We start from the raw sequence: 13564 nt of genomic DNA on the forward strand, positions 1-13564 counted from the left end.
CAAACAGAAGTCAAGACAGAGGTTAGAAAGCTGGGAAGAGAAACGAATCATCTGGGAAAAGCAGCCAAGAGGGAGTGCAGGATAGGCCAGTGAGTCTGGCTGGTGGAGGACGGGTGGGCGACAGCAGAGCACCTAAGCAGCAGCAGCATGGCCACCAAATAGGGCACCCAGAGAAGAAGCAGAAAGGAGAATTAATGCCCACAGCACGTCTGTAGAGATAGCATTAAAGGCAGAGCTTGAACATCTGGCTGCAGGGGAGGTGCAAAGTAGGTGAGGAGTTGGGTTTAACCAAGGTTGAGGCTCAGCTGGAAGAGAGTGGGAGAGAGATGAGAGTGTGTGTAAGGGAGTGACTGAAATAACTGACCACACAATTCTGTCTGGATAAGAAAGGAAATGAGGGCATAATTCAGGTGAGAAGCACTGAAAAAGCAGATCGGTGGATTATTCATCCCAGTGAGGTCAGTAGACTGTTGGAGTAGGGTGGTCAGAGAAGATGTTTGAAATTAAGATTATGAAGGAATTGCAATTATTGATAAGGTCCAGATCTAGGCTCTAACCATGGGACGGAATCTTTCTCGTGGCTCCAATAATAAACCTATTTTAAGCAAAGAAATGTTCTTCAATTTGATATTATAGAGGAATATATGAATACTTTTTAAAAACTGGGCTAGGACGATTAAAATATATTTAGGAGTTTTCAGTGATACAGGAAAATACTCATAGTGATAATCGGAAAAAGCAGATACATAACTGTATATTGAGACATGAGTAAAAAAGAAAAATGTTCAAAAGATTAATAGCCACTTATTTCAATGATGGAATGATAGTTTTCTCCTTTTTTTTTTACATTTTTTTATTGAGTAATAGTCATTTTACAATATTATGTCAAATTCCAGTGTAGAGCACAATTTTTCAGTTATACATGAACATACATATATTCATTGTGACATTTTTTTTTCGCTATGAGCTACCACAAGATCTTGTATATATTTCCCTGCACTATACAGTATAATCTTGTCTCTCTATTCTGCATATTAAAATCCCAGTCTATCCCTTCCCACCCCCCACCCCCTTGGCAATCACAGGTTTGTATTCTATATCTATGAGTCTGTTTCTGTTTTGTATTTATGTTTGGTTTTTTTTTTTTTTTTTTAGATTCCTCATATAAGCGATCTCATACGGTATTTTTCTTTCTCTTTCTGGTTTACTTCACTTAGAATGACATTCTCCAGGAACATCCATGTTGCTGCAAATGGCATTATGTTTTCGGTTTTTGTGGCTGAATAGTATTCCACTGTATAAATATACCACCTCTTCTTTATTCAGTCATCTGTTGATGGACATTTAGGCTGTTTCCATGTCTTGGCTATTGTAAATAGTGCTCCTATGAACATTCGGGTGCAGGTATCATTTTGAAGTAGGGTTCCTTCTGGATATATGCCCAGGAGCGGGATTCCTGGGTCATATGGTAAGTCTATTCCTAGTCTTTTGAGGAATCTCCCATACTGTTTTCCACAGTGGCTTTCCTTGCTTCCCTCTCCCACTCTTAATGATTTAGATGTCTTCTTCTACAATTTTGTGTTTATTCTTTTTGTAATTCATGGCAGTTATCTCCTTTCCAGTTATGAGTTTCTCATTTTTGTAGCATCCTGCTTCTTCTCTATTTAGAGTAGACCTGTCAATATTTCTTTTAGCATGGGTTTAGTGTTGCTAAACTCTTTTAGTTTCTGCTTGTCTGTGAAGTTCTTTTTCTCTCCTTCTATTCTAAAGGATACCCTTGCTGGATAGAGTATCCCAGGCTGCATCTTTTTTTCATTCAGGACTTTGAATATATCTTGCCACTCCCTTCTGGCCTGTAGTGTTCATGTAGAGAAATCAGCTGAAAGCCTTATGGGGGTTCCCTTGTAATTCGCTCTTTGTTTTTCTCTTGCTGCCTTTAGGATCATTTGTTTATCCTTGACTATGGCCATCTTGATTATGATATGTCTTGGTGTGGGTCTGTTTGGGTTCTTCCTGTTTGGGGCCCTCTGAGCCTCCTGTACTTGAATATCTGATTCCTTCTTTAGGTTTGGGAAGTTTTCAGTCATGATTTCTTCAAATACCTTTTCAATCCCCTTTGTTCTTTCTTCTCCTTCTGGAGCCCCTATTATGCGTAGATTGGCACGCTTTATATTATCACATAGGTCCCTTATGTTGTTTTCATTGTTTTTATTTGTTTTTCTCTCAGCTGTTCTGATTGGGTGCTTTCTGTTGTCCTGTCTTCTAGGTCACCTATTCATTCCTCTGCATTATCTAGCCTGCTTTGTACAGCCTTTAGGTCAGCTCTCATCTCAGCAAATGAATTGACTAATTCTACTTGGTTCTTCCTTATAACTTCTATTTCATTTTTGACATTTTATATCTCTAAACACTATTTCTTTTAGCTCCTTCAGTACTTTGATCACTCCTTTTTTGAAATCTTGATCTAGTAGACCATCAATGTCTATTTCCTTGATCGTACTTTCAGGGGATTTCTCTTGATCTTTTAATTGAGAGTGGTTCCTCTGCTTCTTCATATTGCTCATATCTCTCTGGCATTGTGGCTTAAGGAGTATCAGTTATCTGGTTCTCCTGGAGATGGTGTGCTCTTAATGATTTTATCAAGAGGTCTTTGTGTCTTTGCCCTGTTTTGCGAACTCAGCTTGCTGTTTCCAGAGGCCCTCTGTTGGGGCCCTCTTCTGTGCTGCTCCCAGTGGCTGTTGGCTAGTAGATCACGCCTCCTTCCAACACTGGGTCAGGTGCTGAGCTCTTACCTCGTGGGCGGGCGGGTCACTCCCCCTCCGGATGCCGCAGTCAGATGCTGCACTCGGGAGAGGCAGGAGGGCGGATCGCGCCTCCTCCCAGCACCGTGATCAGATGCTGCATTTCTGCCAGGAAGGTGGGTGGCCGCCCACCCTCTCCTGGCGCTTGTTGCTCAGCTGCTCTGTGCAGCTGCCCGCTCCGCCTTGGGTTGGCGCTCCGAAGGTGGGCTCAGGGAAGACCGCGGAACGGCCCTGCCCCTGCTCGGTGCCAAATCTCAGTTCCTTATTTGTCTTGGCGGCACAAGTTCTCTGAGGTGCCAGGGCAGAAAGATTCTGTCTGCCTCGGGCTGTAAACAAGTCTCAGTCCTGCCTAGGAGGTTGTGGAGCCCCCCGGGTGTGGATTCAGGCCTCGGCCCCACCCCTGCCTGGGTACTGCGCACAGAAGGAGATGGCAGCTGTGGCTGCGCCCCCACCTCTCTTCTCACTCTGAGAAGCGCCAGTAATGGTGTCGCAGGTCTGAGGAAACAAAGGCTACGGTGCCCCCCCAGGGCACACCAGCTGTGTTGCTTTGCTTTTTTCACAATTTATGGGGGACCGAGGTTGTTCTGCTCTGTATCCCCTCCCAGCCACAGTGTGCAGCCCCCTGCAGTCCCCTGGGGCTGCCTCAGTGCAGCCACCCTAGTTCTCTGCCCAGCTCGGGCAGCCTGTCCCGGCCCCAGCTGCCAGCTCACGTCTCAGGCTGGGTGTCGTGGGGACCCTTTGTGCCCGTTTAACTCAGTTCTGTCAGTCAAGGGGTGCTTGGGGCAGATCTGAGCCTCGGAGGCTCCCCCTCCATCACGCTGGCCTTTCCGTTGGAGAGGGGAGCCCCAGCGAACAAGCGCCAGTCCTCCTTTGCTGCTCCCTCCCCATGGGACTGGTCCCGCACTGTTTTGCTTTTTCTTCTTCTTTTTTCCTTTTCTCCTACCAGATTTTTGGCGTCTTTGTCTTTCAAAGAGGGCAGTGTTCTATCGGAGTTCAGCAGGTGCTCTGGTTGGCTGAGTGGGTCTGTAGATGTCAGTTTTGGTGTATTTGTGGGAGAGGGTGAGCTACAAGTGTCCTTCTACTCCGCCATCTTGCTTCTCCCTGTTTTCTCTCCTTCTTTATACTTTAACTTTTAAATTTTTATCCACTAAAAGTACATTAGTCTTTTAATGAAAAAAAATTAGGCCAAAAGGTGCAAAAAATGTGGGCATAAATGTTGACCACTAAAGAAGCCAACATAAACCAGCTGATGTGGACGTGTCAGTGGTTAGGGGACTCTTAAGAGATCTAAGGGGACCTTGAGATCTAAGGTGCAGGGCAAATGAGCCTCCACTCTGAGTAGGTACGTTATGAATAATGGCAGCCTCTGACCCTCAAACCACAGAGGAGTCTTTCCCAGGAACCAGGAGGAAAGGCTGTGGGCCTTGTGAGTCTGTCGGATTACCATCATTATCATTAGATGTGAGTATTTCCTCATTTTAAAAGTAACCATACTCAATAAAAGACAACTTGGAAAATGGAGGAAAATAGAGAGGAACCCTTGGTTCCTATTCTAAAAAACCAAAGACAACCATAATTAACGTGTGTGTATTTCCTTTATTCTTTTACTCTGCATAGTGTTTTTGTTGTGTTTTGTTTTTCTAAGTCAAAATACATTTTTATTGCAAAAATTAAATCAATCTAGAAAGTGTAAAGGAGCAAATATAAATCACCTGAAATCTCACACCCTAGGCATATTTGTTCTTAATATTTCAGGAGGCATCCTTACAGTTCTGTTTGTCTGTCTTTTTCTGTCTCATCCTCTTACCCCTAGACTTCTTCCTCAAATTCTCTCTCCCTTTCTCCTCATTTTTGCTCCTCAATGTATGTATTGCTGTTTTGAAACAGTGTTAATTCAACAATGTGACCATCTTTCCATGGTGACAAATATAGAGAGACATTATTTTTGCAGATTATTTTCTCACATATATGATGATTTCTTAAACCAGTTTCCTATTGATGGACATTTAGACTTGTTTCTTAAAACTTTGCTCTTATAAATAACGGTAAAGATATTTTGAACATATATTTGTATATTTTTGTCTATTTATATCCTTTGGGGGAAAAAGAAATCATAGAAGTGGATTTACTGAGTAAAAAATTCTTATTTAAAGTTTTGTCACGTGTTGCCAAATTGTTCTCCAGAGAGACAAGAAAACTCTTTTTCCTGAGCCTTGCCAACACTGGACGTTTTCAATTTGTTAAATTGTTTGCCAATCTCAATCAACAAGAAATATATCTTATTGCGGCTTGACATTTTCAAACACAAAGCAAAACACAGGGTCATTTACTTACTCATTTCATTCAACAGACATTTTTCGAGTACCTACTCTGTATACCAGGCTGGCACAGTTCCAGATGCTAGGGATTTAATAGTAAGGAGAACAGATAAAATCCTTGCTCTCGTGAAACTTATATTTTAGTGAAGGAAACAGATGATAAACCAATTTAAAGCATAGCTCTGTAATGCCAGCTGTTGATAAACACTCTGAAGAAAACTAATGCAGGCTCAGGGCAGAGAATGACGGAGCTGCTGTTTTGGGGAGATGATCAGAGGTCTCTCCATGAAGTGATATTTGAACAGAGGCAAGGATGGAGGAGAGAACAAAGTGTGCAGGCATCTGGTAGGAGAGGGCACCAAGAAGAAACAGCAGGTGCAAAGGCCCCAGTCGAGGACATGCCAAGCTTGCTTGAGAGAATATCTGGAGGCCAGCGTGGCCCACAGGGAGCAGGCAAGGAGATAATGGGAGACCGGGAGTTTGCAGATGGGCCAGGTCACATGGTCATGCTTGCCACACCAGGTGTGACAAAGCCAGGGAGGTACAACGACTGTCTGGAAGACAACAGTGGTTGTCTCTGGAGACGGAGGGTCTGCAGTTGGAGGGAAGACTAACTTTCTTCTGTGAATTCCTTTGAATGCTTTGCATTTTTAAAATCATGTGCATGAGTTATTTTTTAATCTACTAAATTAAAATGATTAAAAATACTAAAAGAGGATTTATAATAATTTAAACATAATTAATACAAAAGAAAGGGCAAAAACTGAGTTGCATCTGGGGTGTGGTGAAAGAGAGAGCCACGGGTTGTTTGTCCACCCTGGTGAAGGGGCTGCCCAGGCGGCAGGACTTGGTAAACAGCTTGGTAAATGGATGAAACAAGAGCCGGGGCCCTGCCAGGGGGACAAGAGTCCGGCCTTGACAAGAGTCCTCAAAGGGCAAGGAGCTGGTCTTATTGGTACTGATTGGAAGAGAACCAATTGTCACAGATTCAACCTGTATCGTTTAAGGTTTAGCCATTAACAAGATTGGCTTGGCTAATGTTGAGTGAAATTCTCTTTCAGGAAAAAAAATGGGGATGGGCAAATTTTCAACTCCCCTCCCATCCTAATGGGGGAACATAAAGAGAGCTAAACATAGGTTTGCAGTGACTGGATCCCTCAGGAGAAAAACCAGGATGTAGGGATCTTTTGAGTAGGATTGGGTGCGATGGGGAGAGGCTGTGAATAATGATATAAACATCAGTCCCAAATGGGACCTGCAGGCATCAGGGGTGAGCCCGCCCAGCTCTCAGAACAAAAATGACCAACAGCTTCCTAAAATATTAAAGGAACTTTCCATGAGGGCTGTTAAATTGACCTACACCTTTATTCCCCAGTCACATTTTTAGAAAGTCAGGGGGAAGAGAGGGAGGCAAGGGGCGGGATGTGTGTGCAAAGCTTTGCAAAGCTCATCGTAGGTTTGCAGGGAGAGGGAGAGAGGCCTCCCTCCCCTCCCCTTTCTCAGGACAGAATGTGGGAGGATCCGCGCTGCGTTCTTCTGCCTCTCCTTCCTCTGGAGCTCTCTCCCTTCACTCGCCCTATGAGGTTCTCCCTGTCTTGGGAGTCAGGGTCCTCCCCCAAATCTGTTTTCTAAATGACAGCTCCCAGGAAGAGAGCAGCGGTGTCAGGGTACTTATCCCAGTTCCCATTCTTGTCCTCACCCTCCACATCGTGCACATTTCAAAAGGCGAGGCTTGCAGCAGACAGCTTGCTCATGTAGGCTCTATTCTCAGGCTGCCAAACCCACCAGAAGACTGAGACGCCTGTGACTGTGACCCTCCCAGCCCTGAATCTCTCCCCACTTCTGCTTAGGAAGTGAAATCTCGCTTTCCCAAAGAGATTTTTGATCACCTTTGAAAATGGTTTGCTTCTGTGAATGTTTTACTTCAATTAAATGAAAAAGTAAAAGAAGAGCAAAACCAACTTGGTGGACAAAGCCTTGGCATGATGTCCCACTTAGGGAAATGGGGGAGGAAATGTGCAGTCATCCAGCAGACCTCCGGGCAGCACCTACTGGGTAGAGGGCGCAGTTCTGGGCACTGGGACCCCGCACATCCCTGCACCTACAGAGCTTCCGTCTAGCAAGGAAGACAGACAATAAGCAATAAGCCTCATGAACAAGGACACTATGTAGTATCAGTAATGGTGATGAGTGCTGTGGGAAAAGATGGAGGAAGCACAGGGCGGTGGGAGGGCCAGGCTGGGACAGCGTCTTGAAGTTCTCCTCCAAGTGAGAACAGAACAGACACAGCAAGTGTGGCCTAGAATAGGGTCTGGCAAACAGAAGGTACTCAATAAAGTTAATTTCCTTCCACTCCTCTGTGCCTAAAAATTCTCATTACTGAGAGTTTGAACTTCAAGTCTTTACTCCCAAGCAAGAAGTGACAGTTAATGACTGAACAATTTAAGAAAATCGGACCACAGTTAGGACCTTCTTTTTGGTTGTATTGTAGGAGGCAGCATTCATCAAATTAAAGAATGTATTTTCTGATTAAACTTTTCGGTATATACAAATGTAAAGCAAGTTTCCAGCATTGGGAGAGATACAAGAGTGTGTAAGTCACATATGTCTGTGGATTGAGGTGAGCTCAGGAGCCCCTTGGAAAGTGTCTCTTGATCTGAGTGGGGTTACAGAATTATATGCATTTGAAAGGACTCAGGGAGCTGTAGCAGAAGATTCATACGTTTTTAATATATGTAAATTATACTTCAGTAAAAAAAGAAAGATGTGGTTACCACTGACCTTGAACTTAGGTATGGCTCCCATTCTGGCAGTCTTGAGCACTCAGCCACTGCCCTGGGCGGGGCCTGAGCACAGGCAGGACAGATTCTTAGCGGAATCTGCCCAGGGACACCTGCATCGTGCTGGAACCCCCGACAAGCCTGCGATCACTGTGCCTTTACTGAAGCCCTGCCTCTCCCTGTGGGCCTGGGCAGAGGGAGAACCAAATTCCCACACTGGAAGCAACCAGAGAGCAAGTCTGGACAAGGCCACCGGGTCTCAGGGACAAAGCTCTTATCCTGCTGAGAAGGTCTCCATGTCTTCCCTGTTTCCTGGCATCTACGACAGGCAGCTGTGGAGATAGCCAGGCCATGGGTAGTCTCAGGTTAGGTGGGGAGTGGCTGTTTTCACCCCAAAAGACAGCCAGCTGAGTAAATGTGGAGCGACTCTCTCATCAATCTCACTCTGTCTGAGTCTCTTGTTTCTCTCTCCCAGTGTGAGCCTCTGTGACTCTCTGCCACACAGGACACACCCAAGACTCTATACCTTCCTTATCAGTTACCTACCAACCATCTGATGACAGAGACCCCATGTGCCTGCTTGTTAGACGTGTCCCATCTTGAACCGTCAGGGATTTTAGTGGTTTGTTTTTATTAGAAAAGCATGCTTCTTGGCAGGATGATCTCTAGGCATGGGAGGCTGGGAGGCTGGAGGACCAGAAGCCTAAATGAAAGCAGCAGACAGGTGGGTGGCCACCCTCTCAAGCACTCAATGGGCTGCTTCCTGTTCTTGTCCATAGGAGGCAGTGTCGCATTGCCCGGAAGAAGGCCAACTGGCCCGAATCCAAAATGTTATCCAGGAGCTACCCGCATCCCATTACAGGTAAGAAGCCCTGGTAAAAGAAATGCACAGCCTCTCGACGTGATGTAATACCATAGATGCAGGCAGGCATCAGAAAAGGGAATGGATTCAGTGGTCAGTGGTCCTTCCAGGGCATTCTGAGGTGGGGGAACAGGTCACTTTTATTAGAGTGAGTTCTTGCCTGACCAGAGACATTGGTGGGAAGGGGCAGCCTGTGTCCAAGTCCCTTCCAGGGCACCCCCTCAGAGTGCCACAAGAGGTCATTCTGATTGCAGAAGCCAGCCTCACAGGGATACTGAAGGTTCTTACCCAGGTTCATAGCATAATCAAATCAATGGAACCCAAGATGGTTTTTAAACACAGTTTGACTGACTGATCTGTCCAGATGTTCATCAGTACCATCCCTTACATCATCCCATCTTTTTATTTCATTCTCACAATTTAGCCCCTAATCTTACCAACCTTTCCCAGTATTCCCCAAGCCTGCCCAGCTTTTACAAGAGGGCAGATTCTGATGTGGTATTAGAAAGAACTTACCAGCAATAATAGATGTCATCCATTGACAAGCACCAAGGTACCTGTAGCTGGAAGACTTAAAGTAAGAGCCGAGCTGGGGGCCAGTTTCAAGTCAGTGTGGAGACGATGCTGCCCTGGGTGAAAGGAGGCACAAGGAGCCACGAGGAGCCCTTAGGTTCCGGGTCCGATGAGTCCTCGGTTCGGTCTCTGACTGGTGCTCCAAGGGCCTCCGCTGACTTCTGACAAGACTGCCTTGTTCTCCACCCCAGCCAGCATGCCACAGCCAAGAAAACTACCTCTGTCTATCTTGATATCTTCCTGAGAGTGCTCCAAAGTTCATGAGATAGAAATACACAGAATCTCTTAAATTCAAACTTAGAAATTATCTCCAGATGTCAGGCTTCACACAGGCTCTGAAGTTTCTCACTTGCTTGAAAAAAAAAATGACCCGTTACAGGACCCTGGAATACCTGATTCGACACCTGGCACACATCGCCTCCTTCAGCAGCAAGACCAACATGCATGCCAGGAACCTGGCCCTGGTGTGGGCGCCCAACCTCCTCAGGTAACCAGCACACCCTCACCTTCTCACGACCCCAGTGGTTCTCAGAGCAGCCCCCAACTCATATGAAGACTGGGTTCTTCCACAATGAAGCTCCTTGAAGACAAACCTTTGGCTGGGTGGTTTTTTGTAACACTTGGGAAAGAAAGGTGATTTTAATAGCCTTTGCCCACTAACCTTGGAATCTCTGGAGCCCAGAGGTATTTTCTGGGTACAACCAAGATGTAGCCAAGGTTTGGGGCCTTGTATGTTACAGTTTCCTTAAAAGGCCTTTCTGGGTCTTTGGGGCTCCTTGGCTTTTGTTGGTTTTGGTGGGGTCCCAGCTGGCTGCAACCTGAATCAGCTGCTTCACGCAACTTCATAAATGATGACCTGCCCTTAGAACAAGTGGGTGGAGGTGGAAGACGAGCCTATGAAGTAAAAAATTAACTCCTGTGTATTCGCTAATATAGTGTTTATTGTCTTTCGATATATAAATCCTGGTAACTGTTTCCAATTTGTTCAGTGCGTTGGGCTTCACAGCTTTTGGAGAGTTCCTTTAATTGATCTTAAGTAGTTAAAATATTCTACAGATTAACACACTGTACACATTTAGGAGTTGGGGGCTTGTACAAAAGGCTGGCTGGCTCCCTGTCATGCCTCGGTTGGTAGGGCAGACCCATTAACTGAATGTGTTTCTTCCACTGTTCAGGTCCAAAGAGATTGAAGCCACTGGTTGCAATGGAGATGCAGCCTTCCTTGCAGTCCGGGTCCAGCAGGTGGTGATTGAATTCATACTGAATCACGTGGATCAAATCTTTAACAACGGTGCTCTGGGGTCTCTGGAGAACGACGGTAATGGCTCCTCCTGGCATACACCCTGCCAGCCCACCCATCTTTCTTGCCTGGTCACAGGGCCCAGCGTGGGCTGGGTTCTAGCTCAGTGTCAGCTCTGTGTGTGTGTGTGTGTGTGTGTGTGTGTGTGCACGTGCTGACTACAGTGCATGTCAGTGTATGGGGATTGTGCACACATGTGTACACATGCAGCAAAGGTGTGCTGTGTTTGTATGTGGCTGTAGCGTGTTTCTGATCAGTTGTGTACACGGCCTATCCCACGAATGCAATGTGGGGAGCTGGAACTCTAATGATTTTAGGGAGTTCTTAAACTCTTCCAGTTATAATCTAGAGGCACTGGCAACATTCCTTCCTTTAACTATTAGATTTCATTTTTACTTTCAGTATGATATTTTAGAAGTCTTAAGTGAATGAGCTAAGAGGCGTCCTATTCATACTCATATGTGTATTCAGAATGCCTTCTCTTCCCTAGTGTTTCTTATTTTTTATTGAAGTATATTTGATTTACAATACTGTGTTAGTTTCAGGTGTACAGCAAAGTGATTTGGTTATACATATATATGTATATACCCATGTTCTTTTTTTCTGATACTTTTCCATTATAGGTTATTACAAGTTATTGAATACAGTTTCCTGTACTATACAGTGAATCCTTGTTGTTTATTTTATATATGGTAGCGTGCATCTGTTAATCTCATACTCCCAATTTATCCTTCCTCCCCACTTCCCCTTTGGTAACCATAAGTTTGTTTTCTATGTCTGTGAATCTGTTTCTGTTTTGTAAATAAGTCCATTTGTACTATTTTTTAGATTCCACATATATGATCCAAGTGATAGCATATAATATTTATCCTTCTTGCAAGCATTTCTTGAGTGCTTACTTTATTCTGCCCTGCACTGGGCACCAGGCATACAGCATTGAGTGTGTGTTTGTGGGCATGTGTATGCAGAGACTAGCTAGCATTGAAACCCCCTGTAGCCCTACTGTGAGAAAGAGAGCTATTTCAGATTGGATATAATGAGATGCAAGATACGATGTTTCAGTTCTGTAGTTCTCATAATAACATAATTAACCCCAGGAATGAATTGGTATTGGTTTATGCTGCTTGAACTCATATAAGCCTAATTTGTAAAAGTCAAAAATCCAGCTGACCAAGAAGCCTGCTAATTACCACTTGTGTGAGAGTGGTCTTACAACATTAGCGGATGTCACATAATCTGGAAGCCTTGTTAAAACACAGATCACTGGACCTCATCCCCAGAGTTTCTGATTCAGCATGTCTGGAGTACTGCTGGTCAGGGTCCATGCTTGGAGACCCAGTGGTGTATGGGAACCTTATCTGCAAAATATTTGTATTAGCTGATCAAAGCATTCTTTTCTAGTTCAGCTAATACACTTGGGAAAATCAGTTATAACCATCAGAGTAATCAATTGCAATTAATATCAAATTTCGATTCCTGGTATAATTGTTCTCACCCCATCCTGTCCCCTATGTGGTTTATGACCTTTTTTAAAAAACTTTTTTCTGTTGACTTAAAATTCACATACCATTAAATTCACCACTTTTATCATTTTTAAGCATACAATTCAGTGGTTCTCAGTGTATTCACAGAATTGTGCAACCATCACCACTATCTAATTCCAGAACATTTTCATCACTCCAAAAAGAAACCCCACACCCATTAAGCAGTCACTGCACATCTTGCCCTCCTCCAGACTCTGGCAACTGTTCATCTAGTTTCTGCTTCTATGGATTTGCCTCTTCTGCACATTTCATATAAATGGAATCATACAATAATGTGGTCTTTTGTGACTGACTCTTTTCATTTAGCATATGTCTGCATGTATCAGTATGTCATTTTTTTATGGCTGAATAATCTTCTAGTGTGTAGATACACTGCATTTTGTTTATCCATTCATCAGTTGATGGACATTTGGCTTGTTTCTACTTTTGAGTTATTATGAATAATGCTGCTGTGAACATTCATGTACAGGTTTTAGTATGAACATATGTTTCCAATTTTTTGGCTAAACCCCTAGGAGTGGCTGATGTTTCTTTTATCTCTAACTCTCCCATTACAGATATATTTTTTATTATAGCAATATAAATCCTTTTTGAAAGTAAATGAGAAATAATATGCATTCATTCATCCTTTTGAGTCAACCAATAATTTACTGGGGACTTACTCTGTGCGAGGAACTTTGGCAGGTCCTCCACTTACATTATCTCACTGACCCATCAACAGCCATCATAAAGTTGTTATCAACCTTATTTTATACGTGAAGAACCAGAGAACCAGAAAAGCTTAGTAACTGCCCAAAGCCACACAGCTGGTAACTGGTAGGACTGAACATTGAACCTAAATCTTCCAGCCTGTGCTACCTCTGTGAGGAAAAAAAAAAAAAAAAAGAAAGAAAAGAAAAGAAATAAATAAACCATTGTGAAGAATTAATGACTTTTGGGAAGTGTTCTCCTAGATAGCAAATCCATCCATGGCTGCTAGTGTTAAGGCTGTTCTAATTTTAACCTGGAAATGCCTGTCTCTTTATGACCATTGCCTTAATCAGGCTTTGTCCTGCATATTGAAATCCAGTTTCCTCTTGAGCCTTTAACTCTTGATTGCCCCCAATACTTATTATTCAGTGCATTTCATTTAAATGTTCTTATTATGAGTTCTTATTGAGTCTGGTAATATTTACACAAAATGAAATAAGTCATACCCTCTGGAATTTTGGATTTAGAAATAGGGTTCTGTTTCAAATTGGGAAGATTTTAGAAGTCATAGAATCCAACACATTTAATTGGTAAATGAGAGCAGTGAGGCCAGAGAGATTGTGATATACCCAACTTCTGTTAAGACATAAATATGTACTGAGCACCTGCTATGTGCCAGGCACTGTTCTAGACAGT

At 43.7% G+C, this 13564-nt stretch overlaps 1 protein-coding gene across 1 annotated transcript in view; it reads left to right on the forward strand.

Moving 5' to 3' along the window:
• ARHGAP31 (Rho GTPase activating protein 31) overlaps window positions 1-13564 on the forward strand; it is a 96360-nt gene that overhangs the window by 59196 nt on the left and 23600 nt on the right. The window contains exons 4-6 of the mRNA XM_074364073.1: window positions 8679-8761; window positions 9714-9821; window positions 10510-10652. Coding sequence (XP_074220174.1) covers window positions 8679-8761; window positions 9714-9821; window positions 10510-10652 — 334 coding nt within the window. The remainder of the gene's footprint in view (window positions 1-8678; window positions 8762-9713; window positions 9822-10509; window positions 10653-13564) is intronic.

Source organism: Camelus bactrianus, chromosome 1 (genome assembly GCF_048773025.1).
Source record: "Camelus bactrianus isolate YW-2024 breed Bactrian camel chromosome 1, ASM4877302v1, whole genome shotgun sequence".
Lineage (NCBI taxonomy): Eukaryota > Metazoa > Chordata > Mammalia > Artiodactyla > Camelidae > Camelus > Camelus bactrianus.